This window comes from Vigna radiata, chromosome 11 (assembly GCF_000741045.1).
Source record: "Vigna radiata var. radiata cultivar VC1973A chromosome 11, Vradiata_ver6, whole genome shotgun sequence".
NCBI classification, from domain to species: Eukaryota; Viridiplantae; Streptophyta; class Magnoliopsida; order Fabales; family Fabaceae; genus Vigna; species Vigna radiata.
In genome coordinates, this window is record NC_028361.1 from 14674821 (window position 1) to 14690149 (window position 15329).

The following is a 15329-nucleotide window of genomic DNA, read 5'->3' on the forward strand; positions in this document are numbered from 1 at the left end:
GACCATAAGGCTTTAGAAAGAAAAACATAGTATACTTGTAAGGCTTAAGGAAGTAGGCAAATAACAATCTGACCATAACGCTCCAAGAGTAAGCATAATATACTTGTAAGGTTTACGGAAACAAAAAAAAGGATTTTGAAAGAAGTCAAAGGACGGTATATTATGAAAAAAAATAAAAGATATATTAAAGTGAATTAATGACAAATGAATAATTGCATGTATAAATTGTAATGATACATGATTGAATTATATATGATAACTATGTTCAATGATTTATGTCATGGTTAACTTCCTCTTATTTGTTTGTTCTATGATCGTATAACTCGTGTTATACGTGAGCAAATAATGTTGCATATGTAGTTAGAAATGCATAGGGATGATGATGAGACATGCTTGGAAAAACTTTCAAGGGCTTTTTGTTAAAAATAAATTTGTATAAGAAAACTATGTTGTTTAAGACTTGTAAGTTTAAATCCGAACTTATGTTAAGTCGTGAAGACTATGTTGTTTAAAGTTTGTAAGTTTGAAACCGTGTTTTTGTTGAATCGAAATAAAGTTTGATTTATTGAGACTAGATTTCAAGTTCAAATTATTTTACTACTCACAATAACCTAAATATATTTGGGATGTTACAAAAACTATCTTAGTAGGGAAAGTTGAAGCACCATGACAAGGGGTTGAGCTAAAAAAGAAACCAACCTGTTAAGAAATCTTTGTGACTGAGCACCAAAAGTTAGGTTGAACATCGCCCAAAAATTTCTATAAATAAAAACCTCATGTCCTCAATTTAGGCATTGAGTATAGGCTCAAATATGCAGTAGTAGAGTATAAATATGCACTAGGGCAAAAAAGGCTTTCGAAATCGCGCAATATGCTTCAATTTGAAGAAAAACAAAGTCTTTCAAAATGTGGTGCCATTTTTGAATTTTTTTTGCATAACTATAGGCTTTGGTCCTAAAATAACTAAAGTTTATACTTGTATATCCTTCAACTCTTTAAAAACACAGTTGCCTATAGGTTTTACAGATAATTACAAAAAAAAGTCACTAGTGGAATTTTTTGAATTATTTGCAAAACTATAGGCAACAATTTTTTAAAGAACCGATGCATATTCATCTACTAGGGTTAACATTACATTCCTAGCAAAGTTTTTTCATTTGTGTTGTCGCTTCATCAGATCTCCGCTACAAGAGCCATTTTGCTCCTTTCCTCATGGCCAAATGTGAACCATGCTGCCATTTTCATCGTCACTCCTCCACTCTCCTTCCTTCCCTTCCTCGACCAACCAAAAATGTGTCGCCGCATTGTTACTACGAGCATCCATTTTCTTCCCATTGCGAAAGCAATTAGAGGTTTGTTCTTTCGTCTTGCATTTTCTTTTGGTTTAATAATTATGTTTTCTTGATGCAAATATTTTTTTTTAATCTCTTTTATTGAATGTAGAGGTGAGACAAGTTGTGGTGACTCTGTTTGTTGGTGCGAAGCACGATGGTTCTATGGTGATTCTAACGTGGAAATTATGTGAGAAGGAGAAGAAATTAAAACAATATATATTTTTTAAAAAAAGATATACGAATAGGCTTCGGTTAAAAAGAGAATCGAAACATCTAAAAAACACAGACTTCGAGTATGAACCGAAGCTTAAAGTTATGATTTTTTTACCTCCTCTGAATATACATCAGTTAAAAACCTGAAGCATATTTCCAAAACAACCAGTGCAGAAGCCCTAACCTACATTAGTAAGGGTTGCAAGACTAGGGAAACCATGTTTTAAATGTAAATATTATATCTTTAGATGTTGCTAGATTTGTATTGCAACACCCAATTTCATGAGTAGTTAATTTCTTTGCGGTGATATCAATGGAGCAATGACTTTCTTATACTTTCTTTTCATTTATGCACTTTTTTATCTTATCTGTTTTTGTTTTCCTTTGATTTAGTTTATGTTTAATGCTTGTTTTGGGGTATGCCTTAGAACATGGTGTAGTTGTTCAAAGGTCCTAGGATTAGGATTTCAATAAAAGAACTAACTAAATCTAAATCAGATTAAAGTTATTAGTAAGGATAGAACTATGCGTTTGGCCCTCACTATTTTGACTATTAATCCAAGTGTTGGACAGATCTTGTGTCAAGGAATTGAACAAAATTTTTAAGACTTAGATAGGCATAATCAAAGGAATCTGCATGTTCTTAGCCTTAGAAAACACAAAAAGTATTATCCATCACCAAGATTATCTTTAGATGTGCAGATATATCTGGTTAAGTTGAACAAAGATCTACAACCTTAGAGAAAGTCTCTACGATTTAACCTCCATAAGCTTACTAAGTAATCTTGTTACAAGAGGAATTTGCACGAGGTTATTTATTACTTTATCTTGGAACAATTAATTTTGCATATCTAAATTGGAAGTATTTGAATGTTATTATATTCATTGAATTTATCATAGTTGTTTCTAGACATATAAACTAAATCTAACCCTCACTCAACTTAATCTATATATCTACATATACTTTATCAAAATCCAAAATACACAAAAGCTAAGTATCAATATACTTGCTAAATCCCTATAGATAAGACACTTTTTGATACTACTACACACTAGTGCACTTGCAAGAATTAGTTGTTAGAAAAATGTCATCATCATGTTGCACGAACTAAGAAATTTCTATCTAGAAATTTTGAAATGAAAGATCTTGGTGACTTTGTATTGGGAATTCATATACATTGAGATCAATCTTACGATATTCTAGGATTATCATAGAGGAGCGATGTCGAAGAGGTGCTTAAAAGGTTTGGTATGCAAGATTCTAAATTTAGGGATACACTAGTTGCTCAAAAAGACATGTTTAGTTTCAATTAATGCCCAAAATAAAATTTGAAAATTCAAGAAATGTAGAAAGTTCCTTATGCACCTACTATAGGGAGTTTGATGCATGTCCAAGTATGTACACGTCTTCATATAATATATATAGTTGGGGTATTAGATAGATATCCAGGAATGGATAATTGAAAAGTAGCCAACAAAGTGATGAGGTATTTATAGAACAAAGGGTTATATGCTTATATACAAGAGTTATATGCTTTATAGAACAAAGGGTTATATGCTTTATAGACCATTGGGTATTCTAACTCAGATTTTGAAGGATGTAAAGATAGTTTGAGATCCATTTCAAGTCACATTTTCATGTTAGCTGGTGGTACGGTTTCTTGGTATAATGTCAAGCAAACCGTTACGGTTTCATCCACTATGGCTGCAAAATTTATAGCATGCTATGAGGCATCAAATCAAGGAATATGGTTGAAGAATGTTGTCATGGGGCTATGCATTGTGGAAGGAATTGAAAGACCACTTAAGTTATACTATGACAACAATTCAGTTGTATTTTATTCTAACAATAATAGGAGTTCGAGCAAGTTAAAACATATTGACATAAAGTTCCTGGTTGTTTAAAGAAAAGGTACATGGTGGATAGATTTCCATAGAATACTTAGGGACAAACTCAATGATAGTAAATCTTCTCACTAAGGAACTTCCACCAAGGTCTTTCATGAGCATGTTGCACATATGGGTGCTTTAGAGTTGGAGGAATCTTTGATTTAGTGGAAATTAGTCACTTTTATGTGTTTTGTGTTATATTTTTGATTTTATATATGCATACCTTGTCTTTTGGATATATTTGGTTTCATAAATATATAGTTTATTATTAAAAAAGTTGCACTCTATAGATTAAAGATATTATATTGATCTCATTGAGACAAATAATCAATTTAATATATATATATATATATATATATATGATACATGATAAAATGTGTTAGGAAAATTATATTTTATTAGTCAATTTAATAAAGTGATGTAATTAATATAAATCTATACTAAGAATATATTATGAAAGGTTAATTGTGTAGAGATAATATTTTAATTTATCAAATTAAAAATATTTAACCGTAAAGTTACATAAAAAGTTCATGACCTAATTAAATTATTAATTTTTATGCTTTATAAGAAAGGTTGTAGTTAAACTAAGCCTATTCTTTTTCTCGCACCTCTATATATTCGTTGTGTACACCTCCATATGTTAGGTCTTTTAACCTTTTTTTAATTAATCGTGAAAAATGTAAGTTATACCAATACAAGAATTTTAATTTTATAAAAATAAGTAAATAACACGTGTTATTTCTCACATAAAATAAACTTTAACGTGGTTGAAAAAATATTGATAAAAATCAATATTTTAAAAAATTTAGAGACTAAATGATATTAAAATTTAATTAATGAATATTTTTATTTTATATAACAGGCAAAAACCTATATTTATAAATATAAATATGGTTACAACAATTGGATTATTTAAAATTGCATTATCATTCGATTAAGATATATATTTAATTTTTTTTACAGATAAGATAATCACATATAATTTTTGTTTTCAATATATTATGAAAAAAGTTATATTACTTTCTAAAATGATAATTAATTATTATAGAATCATCCAAAACTTCCCTTTTCTTATCGATGACTTTTGTCTAAAACATAACAGCACCTTGTTTGTAAAAACACAAGTTTTGAAATAAAATTAAATTTGAAGTCAAACTTGATTTATGCATCTTAAACCTGAAATTAATATCTATGTGTTTTTTTACCAGCATATTATACGAACTTTTAAGACCTTATTATTATAACTACTAAAACAGGCACTAGTATTGAAGAAAAAGTGTATTCCTAAACTAAGTACTTAATTCTCTGATAAACGTAGCAGCAGGTTTAGTTAATTCAACACATCACTCTCAGTGTTTAACTCTCCTACTGTTTAAGCAAATTGATATAAGAAAGTAATTCTCTGCGACATAAAAGTCAATTAGTTTGTCAATGGCTACGCAACTGTTTTGTGTCCTTTTACGTTAAAAAACAGAAAGAGTGGATGAAGAAGAGAAAAAGAACAAGAAGGAGGGTATTTTGGGAAATCTGAAGACGATATACCAAATTTGACGAGCTCGTATTTTCCGAGGGTAGAGATAGAGAGTTTGTGACACGTGTCCGCGTATGACGCGCTTCAAATGTCAGTGTTGTTGAGAGTCTTCATAGCATACGCGAAGCCAAAAACACAACTGATTCTTTTCATCCCATGTTCTGTTCCCCACGCATATTAATACCTTACCACCTTATTCTTCGTCTTTCTTTCTTTCTTTCTATGTTGTCATAATTTTCTTCCTCTCTTTCTCTCTCTTTCAACCACCCAACCAAACATCTTCCACTCTCAACTTCCTTAGAAATTGCAAACCTCAAATCCTTCCTTTTTTCTCCTTCACTCATTATCTGAAAAGTGTTGCTTAGAACTGACAATTGTGGCAGGGCCTAATGGGTAACTGCCTAGATTCTTCTGCCAAAGTTGATGCAGCTCAGAGCTCCAGATCCACTTCTGGTTCGTCACGTTAGATCATTACCCTCTTTCTGTTTTTTCTTGTTTTCGGTTTTCTGGAGGCTTGTGATCCTGATGCTTTCTTTTTCACGGTGTTTTGGGAACTGGGTTTTCTTGGTATGGGTTGAGGAGGTTCTAAAGTTTAGTTCTTTGTCTCTCTTGGTAACTGGGGTTGGAGAAAGTTTGATTATTTTCTCCTACTAGTACAGTAATATATGAGTTTTTTTTGGACGGTTGTGTTCTGGTTTTTTTGTTAGTGTTTACTGTTTGAAAGTTTCAGCTTGAGATATTACTACAAGGGTTCAGATTCTTCGAAATAATATAATTTTTCTACTTTTATGATTATGCTTTTAGGATATTTCTCCTTCTTTGATTCTTTTTAGGATGGAAACGTTTCCTTATGGTCTAATTTTAGGCATGGATTGTTTTGAGGATTAAAGTTTGGTTGAATTGTAAGCAGTTCGTAACGTTATAAAGGGGAAGATTTGGCGTTGTTTTTCTGAGATTATCAGGATTGTGGGTTGAAATGACGAAATTGAATAATAAATAAAGAAAATTGTTTTTTTGTTGCAGTGTATGGAATTGTTCAGAAAAGGGTTGTAGTATTGATGATGGTTACAATTAAAAGCTCAATTATTTCGGTACTTGCTTTTGTTTGTGTGGTGGTACCACATATGGATTAACCAATTTTCCCCTTTATTTCTGCATCAGGAATCTCAAAAACTACACCTTCTAGCTTATCTATTCCGTCATACAGTGAAAAAAGCAACGCCTTAAGTCTGCCCACACCAAGGTCTGAGGGTGAAATCTTGTCTTCTCCAAATCTTAAGTCCTTCACATTCAATGAGCTGAAGAATGCCACCAGAAATTTTCGGCCTGATAGTCTTCTCGGTGAAGGGGGATTTGGATGCGTCTACAAAGGATGGATCGACGAACACACATTTACAGCTTCAAAGCCTGGATCAGGAATGGTGGTTGCTGTAAAGAAGCTCAAACCTGAAGGTTTTCAAGGTCATAAAGAATGGTTGGTAAGTGTTTGCTTTCAATCCTGCATAAAAAGAAAGTACTTTTGTTTTCTCAATACACATGGTAATGAAATTTTTAATCAATATTTCAGACTGAGGTTAACTACCTTGGACAACTGTACCATCCTAATCTGGTTAAATTAATCGGTTACTGCTTGGAGGGAGAGAATCGGCTATTGGTCTATGAGTTCATGCCGAAAGGGAGCTTAGAGAACCATCTGTTTAGAAGTAAGTTACATAAACCATTATTCAGAATGATCTTTTTCTTTTGACAAAGATGTTTTTGAAAAGTATAATGGTCAAAGTAATGGATATTTGAGTTTCCTTGATTTATACGTTGAATTTACTTGACAGGAGGACCACAACCACTGTCTTGGTCAGTGAGGATGAAAGTGGCTATTGGTGCTGCTAGAGGACTCTGTTTTCTTCATAACGCCAAATCACAAGTCATATACCGTGATTTTAAAGCCTCTAACATCCTACTTGATGCGGTAAGATAAACTGCGAGTTCTTCGTTTTTCTTTGTGTAAACTGTTTGTTTATACTTATCATGCAAAGGGATTGCAGGAGTTCAATGCTAAACTCTCTGACTTTGGTTTAGCCAAGGCGGGTCCTACTGGTGATAGAACTCACGTCTCTACTCAGGTCATGGGCACTCAAGGATATGCAGCACCTGAATATGTTGCAACTGGTATGCTTTACCTGGTTATTAATCTTCAATCATATACTCTCTTCTGTCTCCGTTTTAATCCTGATTGATTTACAGGTAGGTTGACGGCGAAAAGCGATGTGTACAGCTTTGGAGTTGTGTTGCTTGAACTTCTATCTGGAAGAAGAGCTGTTGATAAAGCAATAGCTGGTATGGAGCAGAATCTAGTGGACTGGGCAAAACCATATTTGAGCGACAAACGAAGACTGTTCAGGATCATGGATACCAAGTTGGAGGGGCAGTATCCGCAAAAGGGTGCTTTCATGGCTGCCACACTTGCCCTACAATGCCTCAACAGTGAGGCCAAAACAAGGCCTCCAATGACAGAGGTTTTAGCCACTCTTGAACAGATAGAAGCCCCCAAAGCTTCATCCAGAAACTCTCATTCTGAACACCACCGAGTTCACACTCCTGTCAGAAAATCTCCTGCACGCAACCGCTCACCGCTAAATCTAACTCCTACTGCTTCCCCTCTTCATGCTCACCGGCAATCGCCTCGTCAACACTGAGATTTCATCATAAAACCTATGTATGTATATTCCTTGTTTCTATATCAGCTTGTCTTTTCGACACTAAATGCAATTTTGCCATGTTAAGTAGAATCAATAATTAACACCATTTATTCAAAAGTAATGTTAAGTTTACATTCATTTTAAATATATTATAAGAATATTATAAGAGTAGAGTGAATTTTTATATTAAAAAGAAATAGATAAAAAAATATTATTAAATGAATGTAAAAATTTACTAGTTCATCCAAATGCCATTTTGGAAGATGTAATTGTTGTGAATCTAAGTATAAGTAGAAATGAGAACAAATAGAACATGACAGTAAGAAAAATACAGAAATCTGAACATTAAGAATAAAAGAGATAGAAACATTTAGGAAAATGATAATTTATGAAAATGATATTTTGACACCAATTTTTGACATTATTTTGATACTGCACACGTGTCAAAACGTGGTTGGACGATTTCAAATTAAAAAATCTGAGACAAGAGCATATTTGAAAGAAAAAAACTAATTTTTTTTTAATTTAAAATCGTCCAACCATGTTTTGGCACGTGTACAATGTCAAAATGGTATAATTTTACAAACCTTTAATGTCATCTATAAAAAGCAAGGTTATTTTAGTTTAAAATGTGAGAGTATTTGATATTAAAATAGAAATTATTGTGCCGTTTTTGGTGATGTTTGATTTTCCAAGAAAAATGTGACGATTCTTAGTTTTGTGTGCGAAGATAGTTGTGTTATGATGGGAGAGAGTTACTGGCACATGCAAAATCTCGAATTAAGCTGTTGTTGTTTACACCGTGGGAAGCGGCGCGGAGATATATGATACACATGACTTGACAAGACCAATAAAGTGAAATTATTATTCATTTATTTGAGAAGGTAAACAATTTAAATAGAAATAATAGCAATTTTTTATTAGTAATAAATTACATGTATGTAACCGTTGGCAAATGTTAGAAAAAATGTGCACACGCTGACTTTTTAGAATTTTAACCTTAGATTTCTAACAAATTACGTTTGGTATTATTCTATGTCTGTGATAAATTTTCCTGATCTCTGTGCAAATATCATTAGTGGAAGAAATTATTAAGCTAGAGAGATAAATTAATTAAGAGGACATTAACAGATAAATAAGGTGGGAAAATAAATATACGGAATAACAGATGTTAAATAAGGACAGAGTTACAGTATACACATTTTTTTTAAAATTTTGTTAATGATTATTTTTTAAACTTAAATAACTGTTCTTAAAAACGTTACTTATATACAATAAACAAATTACTTATAATAAACTCATAAAATATTTTAATTTAATATAATTTTTTTATTTTAATAGTTATTGCAATGATAATTTATAAACAAATGTAATATATAACACGTGTTTTCACTAAAAAATATTATAACTCTTAGTATTGGTTAAAAGAGTAAGATGCCATGATGAGAGACGTTTGTAGAAAAAAAAATTGTAAACTCTTAAAAATATTAATTTGAGTGAAAAACAGAACCTTTAAGTAAAACTTCATATTCAATACCTCTGAATAAATAAATAAATAAATAAATAAATAAATAAATAAGGGTTTAATCATACATTATTCATATTTACATGATTGTTCTCAAATAAGTGTCTATTTTTTTATCTCTATTTTTGAAATATTAGAGAAATGTTCGTTTGTGGAGTTTTTTCAATTTTTTCAATTATTTTTAATTTTATTATTATTTAAAAAAAATAAAAATATATAAAAAATTGTCACATGTCAATTCATGTTTTTTCAAATTTTTTAATTATTTTTATTTTTATTTTTTTAAATATTTAAAAAATTATATAAAAAATTATCACGTGTGAAACTGACATTGTGTCACGTGACATTGTCAATGTCACAATGTGACATATTACTGTCAAACTATGTGTCATTGAGACAAAAAAAAAACTAAATTAAGACAATAAAAATAAAAAGACTAAATTAAGACTAATGTAATGATACACGACTTGACTATGACACGTGACATTGTCATTGTCATTGTCATGTATCACAATGTCAGTTTGACACATGACAATTTAAAAAACATAAATAAAAAATAAAAATAATAATAATTAAAAAAAGGTTAAAAGGTCTTTTTGGTCCCAGTTTTGGTTGGGAAAATTCAAAATGGTCCCTGTGTTGATTTTGTATTCAATTTCGTCCCAAAGAACGAATTTTATGTTCAATTCGGTCCTTTTTAGTAACTCCGTTAAAATTGTTAACGGCAACGTATCCAGATGTACAATTGCTGAGTGAGGTGTCAGTTTTTTGCTGACTGGGAATCCTTTTCAGTTGGAATTAGGATTTTTTAAAAAATTTAGAAGGGCAAAGTGGGAAAAAAAGAAAGACTTTCTTCTTCCTTTGAGACATGTGCATCAGTTTGGAGTGAGGTTTGTGTCCTTTATTCCAATGGCACTCAATATCACTGCGGTGACTGCCAATATCTTAGAACACTCTTTGCCCCACGACAATTGAGGGTCTGGTGTTCTTGTTTTGGTTGACATCATGCTGCCTGACGTGATTTTGTCGAGCCCCTTTTACGAAGGATCTTAAGAACCACAAGACATTATTTATGACCATAGGCTTGTATAGCTTGCCACAAGAGTGCGCTACTAACCACGATCAAACTCTGAAACAAAGGAATTACTTCTTGAAGTTAAGAAATGAAGGAAACTGTCAAATGCAGGAGGAAACTTAGTCAATGGTGAATAGAAAAGAGAAGAGGAGGACATCGACAATAATGGATCTAATATAGGGACAAGGAAGAACAACTATGCCCAAAATTAGGGTTCAGATTTGGGGAAAAGGGCACACAAAGTGGAATTGGAAAATGCTGGAGGCTGCCACGGTGGTTCCCGTTTCTGCTTTTGGGTTTGTTTTTTGCAGGTGCGAGAGGCGACGGTGATGGAGGTGTGATGGTGATGGAGGTGTGAGGGTGATGGAGGTGCGATGGTGATGGAGGTGCGAGGGTGATGGAGGTGCAATGGTGATGGAGGTGTGACGGTGATGGAGGTGCGAGGTACGATGGTTGCTGACAGCGTGCGAGGAAGAAGATGATGGACGGTGGTCGGCAGTTGGGGTTTGGGTAATGGTAGAGGAATTAGGGTTTCAGAGGAAGAAGAAAGTCTTTCTTTTTTCCCACTTTGCCTTTCTAAATTTTTTAAAAAATCATAATTCCAACTGAAAAGGATTCCCAATCAGCAAAAAACTGACACCTCACTCAGCAGTTGCACATCTGGATACGTTGTCGTTAACAATTTTAATGGAGTTACTGAAAAGGACCGAATTGAACATAAAATTTGTTCTTTGGGACAAAATTGAACACAAAATCAACACAGGGACCATTTCGAATTTTCCCAACCAAAACTGGGACCAAAAAGAGCTTTTAACCTTAGAAAATACTTAAAAAATTAAAAGAACTATAAATTGACCTATGATACCCTCTTTAATGGTTTAATACAAAATTAACAACAATAACTTAATTATTCTAAATTTTCAAAACTAAAAACTTAATTGAGAAAAAAAAAATGAAAGACTTATTTGAAAAAAAGTAACCAGAAAAATAAAAAAATATGTATGATTATACCATAAGAAAAAGCTATAAAAGTGATTTGGTTGATTCCTATAAGTAAAATGTTTTCATATAAACTTGATAATTGATAATTCGCCAACAAAATAACGATAAAAAACAACTGGAGTATGTTGTGATTGAAAACCCGACACTTTTTTTTTAACACGAAGTTTGAAATCTGGAATTGATTAAGGCAATATTTTTGTCACTTGGAAGTGATAAGTTGTTCTATAAAATTCAATGTATACAATGCTAATAAATTGCTAATTTAAACTATTAAATAAAAAGAATGACAGTGATAACAAAATATAAGTAATTTGATCTTCTTCGTAAAACATTTAATTAAGTTAACAAATGAATCATCATTGATTATAACTTTTTAATTAACTAATAAAAAGTCAATAAACTTACTAATTTGATTTGTGATTGAATAATGGGATAAACTATTCACATCAATACGTATGCTACTTTGTGTTTTAATATTTTTTTTCTTGACCTTGTTTCTTAGAAATAATGGAAACATTATAATAACACACTGTCATTTACCAGAATTGATATAAAGTTACTAAATTGTGTGACATGTAAGACCCACATGATCCAATTTTAAGGCCTGTGGACCGTATACGAAACAGACATAATAAAATCTCCTTTTCACTATCACGGTTTCCTCGTGCACCTTCATGGAACAACAATTTCCAATCAACTTTTGGATAATTTAAAATTTTTATATTAAAATGATTTATAAATTATATAAGGGTTAAATATGTTTTTAGTCCTTAAACTATCACTTGATTTTGGTTTTAGTCCCTACTCAAAACATCAATGGTTTTTAATCCTCCTTGTTATGAAACTCTCACTTTTAGTCCTTAAAATTGGATGGCGTTAAACTTTTTGTATGTGCAAACGGTGATGGTTCGTTCAATGCCAGCTTCCCTCTTCACTAGCTGCCACGTAGGTTTTGAATTAAAAAATTAAATTAAAAGAGTGAAAATTCAATTATAGAAAGGGCAAAACTGATAATTCTTATTATCAGAAAGCCCTATTCTCTCAACAATTGCGAAAATGAAATTGGGGAAATCTAAGTTTTAGGGTTCGTTCTTCGTCAGTCATGGCTACACTCACTAATAATCTACTATTCAAATCCCCATCTCTCTTTCCCCACACCTAAAGCTTCTTCCTCTTCTTTCTCATGCCTCTACTCTACCTTTTCTACCTAAAATTTCCTCCTTACGGATATCAATCACCCCCAACTATAATCGGACACCGTTAATCTCCAAAGCCACGGCGGCTCCAAGCGCCAAGAAAGCAGAAAAGAAAGAGGGAGTTCAGCGGGTCCACAACATTCAGGAGTTTGATTCGGCGCTCGAGTGACACGAACACCCTAGTACTTGAGAATTTCGCCGATGAGCTCCCCTTTGTCGGAATCGACATACCTGCCCTCGATGTTGTCATCTTTGAATCAGAGAAAAGTGGGGACCTGTACTACTTCCATGTCCCTCAAGAACTACATGCAACTTTCGTTCTCATCCCCGTTCATCCGAGCAAACACCACCGAGTTCGTTTGCCTGGATAGCTTAACCACCGTTCTCTCTATTTTATGAAAAGAGAGAATTAAAATTTTTAGGGACAAGTAACCATTCATGTTGACCTAAGTAACTTAGTTGACCTAAGTTATTCACTAATCTCATCACTAAAATAAAAACCTACGTGGCAGCCAGTGAAGAGGGAAGCTGACATTGAACGAATCATCGCCGTTTGCCACATCACAAAAATTTAACGCCGTCCAATTTTAAGGACTAAAAGTGAGAGTTTCAAAACAAGGAGGACTAAAAACCATTGATGTTTCGAATAGGGACTAAAACTAAAATTAAGTGATAGTTCACGGACTAAAAACATATTTAACCCATTATAAAATTCTAAAGGTTTTTTCTATAAAAAATTAATTTCAAATTATATAATTTAAAAACTTCATTTTTGCGAAAAATAATTTTTGTATTTTTATACAATTCGGAAACTTTTTTATACAAAAGATTGACTTTCAAAGTGCAATTCATGAATCCGGAAATCTATTCCAAATTATATAATTCAGAAATAATTATTTTTTCATGAAAAAAAATCTAAATTGATAATCTAAAATACAAAATTGATTTTTAGATTCTACAGTTTAGAAGTCAAATTGATTTTTAAACTATGTAATCTTCCATACTCTTTCCAACTTTTGGATTGCAAAATTCAAAAGATTTTCGGATTACATAATAACCTTAAAGCGAATGCGACTGTAATATTTATAGGTGGAAGGTTTCTCCATGCACCTCGCACACTTCTTACATTTCCGGTTAGATTGTTTTGCCTTTTATTAAATAAAAAAAATAGAAAAAGATAAATAAGCAGTAGTTATTACTTACAAATAAAATTTAATTCTTGTTAATTATTTATTAACTCCTACACCCTATGGCTTAGTGTATAATCGGAGCGATGAGTCTCGTGCTTTGGCCTATTCTTTTAATTATAAGCATAGCAAATGAAAGTGGTTTTGTCAGTATTGAGCTACAATTAGGCTAGTGCTAACATTATTGTTATTGGACCAATAGATTGGATAGGCAAACAATTAACAACTTGATAACAAAATGATTAAGATATTGATAAACGATTGGCGGTTAACTAAAGTTGTTTATTAGAACAGATTATATCTAAAGGTAAGTCCATTTTAATATATATGATGTTATTGGGTCAATGTCAATTTAAAGTTCACAAAATACCTATAAATATAGAGCTAAGCCGTTGAGGTAACCAAGTTAATTTGAGTTCTGATACTTAATTGTGAATTAAGTTCATCGATTAAAATCTGACTTGAGCGTCGGGGTGCCTTTAGCAGGCACAAGTGACAACATAAAGGTACCTACCACTCGATTTGGACTCGAAGAACTTGGAACGAGTGATTCCGGAGCAAGAAAGAAAGGAATGTGACATCATAAATGCGTGTTTCTCGGCCATACTCATTTATACACAGAAACATTTTGGTTTGTTCTCTCCAATTTGTTTTTCTTCTTTTTCTTTTTATGGCTTTTGTTACTGGAGTTTTCTTTGGTGGTCCCTTGGTAGTGGAGATATTTTATTCGTCTTCTTCACAAGTAAGCTAATTTTACGTTTGCATTTAGAAGTGTTAGGAAACAAATAGAAAGTTGAAAGCTGGTTTACAAAATCAACAAATTTCAAAATCCAGTTAAGGGATTGATCGAATTTTGAAATTTGGTGAAAAAATGTTAGATTTCATACATAATATAATTTTGAAAGTCGATTGAGAAAATCACTGAATTTCAAAATTCGATTAAGGAAGTCATCGAATTTCAAAATTCGATTAATACCTCTCAAGATTTCAAGATCCAGTTAAAGCTTCATCAAATTTCAAAATCTAATTAAGACCTCGTTGGATTTTAAAATCTGGTTACTTCTATTCCTAGGCGGTTGATAACGGTCTAAAAACCGTTATTTTTATGCTTAAATTTGATAGTAAAACACACCTTTTATGGCTTAGAATGAGCTTTAAATCAAGTAAAACACTTAGTTGTGTCTTGTGAGAGTCAAAAGTTGGTTTTAGCGATATTATGCTTGTTTTGCATTGTTTTGTAGGGTTTTTAGATGAATTAAAGATGGAATTGAAGTAAGGTGGACTTAGACCCATGAAAGAAGGAGAAAAATGATTAAAAGAAGGGTCAAGCAAGCCGCTGAGCGCCAGAATGGTCCGCTGAGCGCTTAGAGTGATTAGAGGGAAACCGCTCAACGGCAAAACTGACTGCTGAGCGATCAAAGCGGCAAGAGGCAAACCGCTGAGTAGTGAATTTAGGCACCTGGGTGGTTGTCTGTTTTTTTAGTTAGATTCTGTAAATCTTTCTCTAATCTATCTGTTATCTTTTTGGGCTTATATATAGCCCTAGTGCGAATTAGAAAGGGATTCTTTTGGCAGAGAGAAACGTCCAGAGCTATTCCACACACGTTGAAGGAGGTTCCTTGGATGCTTAGGCTCCATTCAACCAAGTTTAGGGTTATTTCTTCCATTCTTTCATTA

The 15329-nt window shown here is 32.4% G+C and overlaps 1 protein-coding gene across 1 annotated transcript; it reads left to right on the top strand.

The window, feature by feature from the left end:
• Positions 1 to 5097: 5097 nt before the first annotated feature.
• On the top strand, positions 5098 to 7805 carry LOC106777773 (probable serine/threonine-protein kinase PBL3). Its single transcript, XM_014665520.2, has 6 exons — positions 5098 to 5424; positions 6133 to 6449; positions 6539 to 6674; positions 6801 to 6937; positions 7014 to 7137; positions 7213 to 7805. Exons 1-6 carry the CDS (start codon positions 5361 to 5363, stop codon positions 7662 to 7664), a joined length of 1230 nt encoding a protein of 409 aa, XP_014521006.1. The 5' UTR covers positions 5098 to 5360; the 3' UTR covers positions 7665 to 7805.
• The last annotated feature ends 7524 nt before the right edge of the window (positions 7806 to 15329 follow it).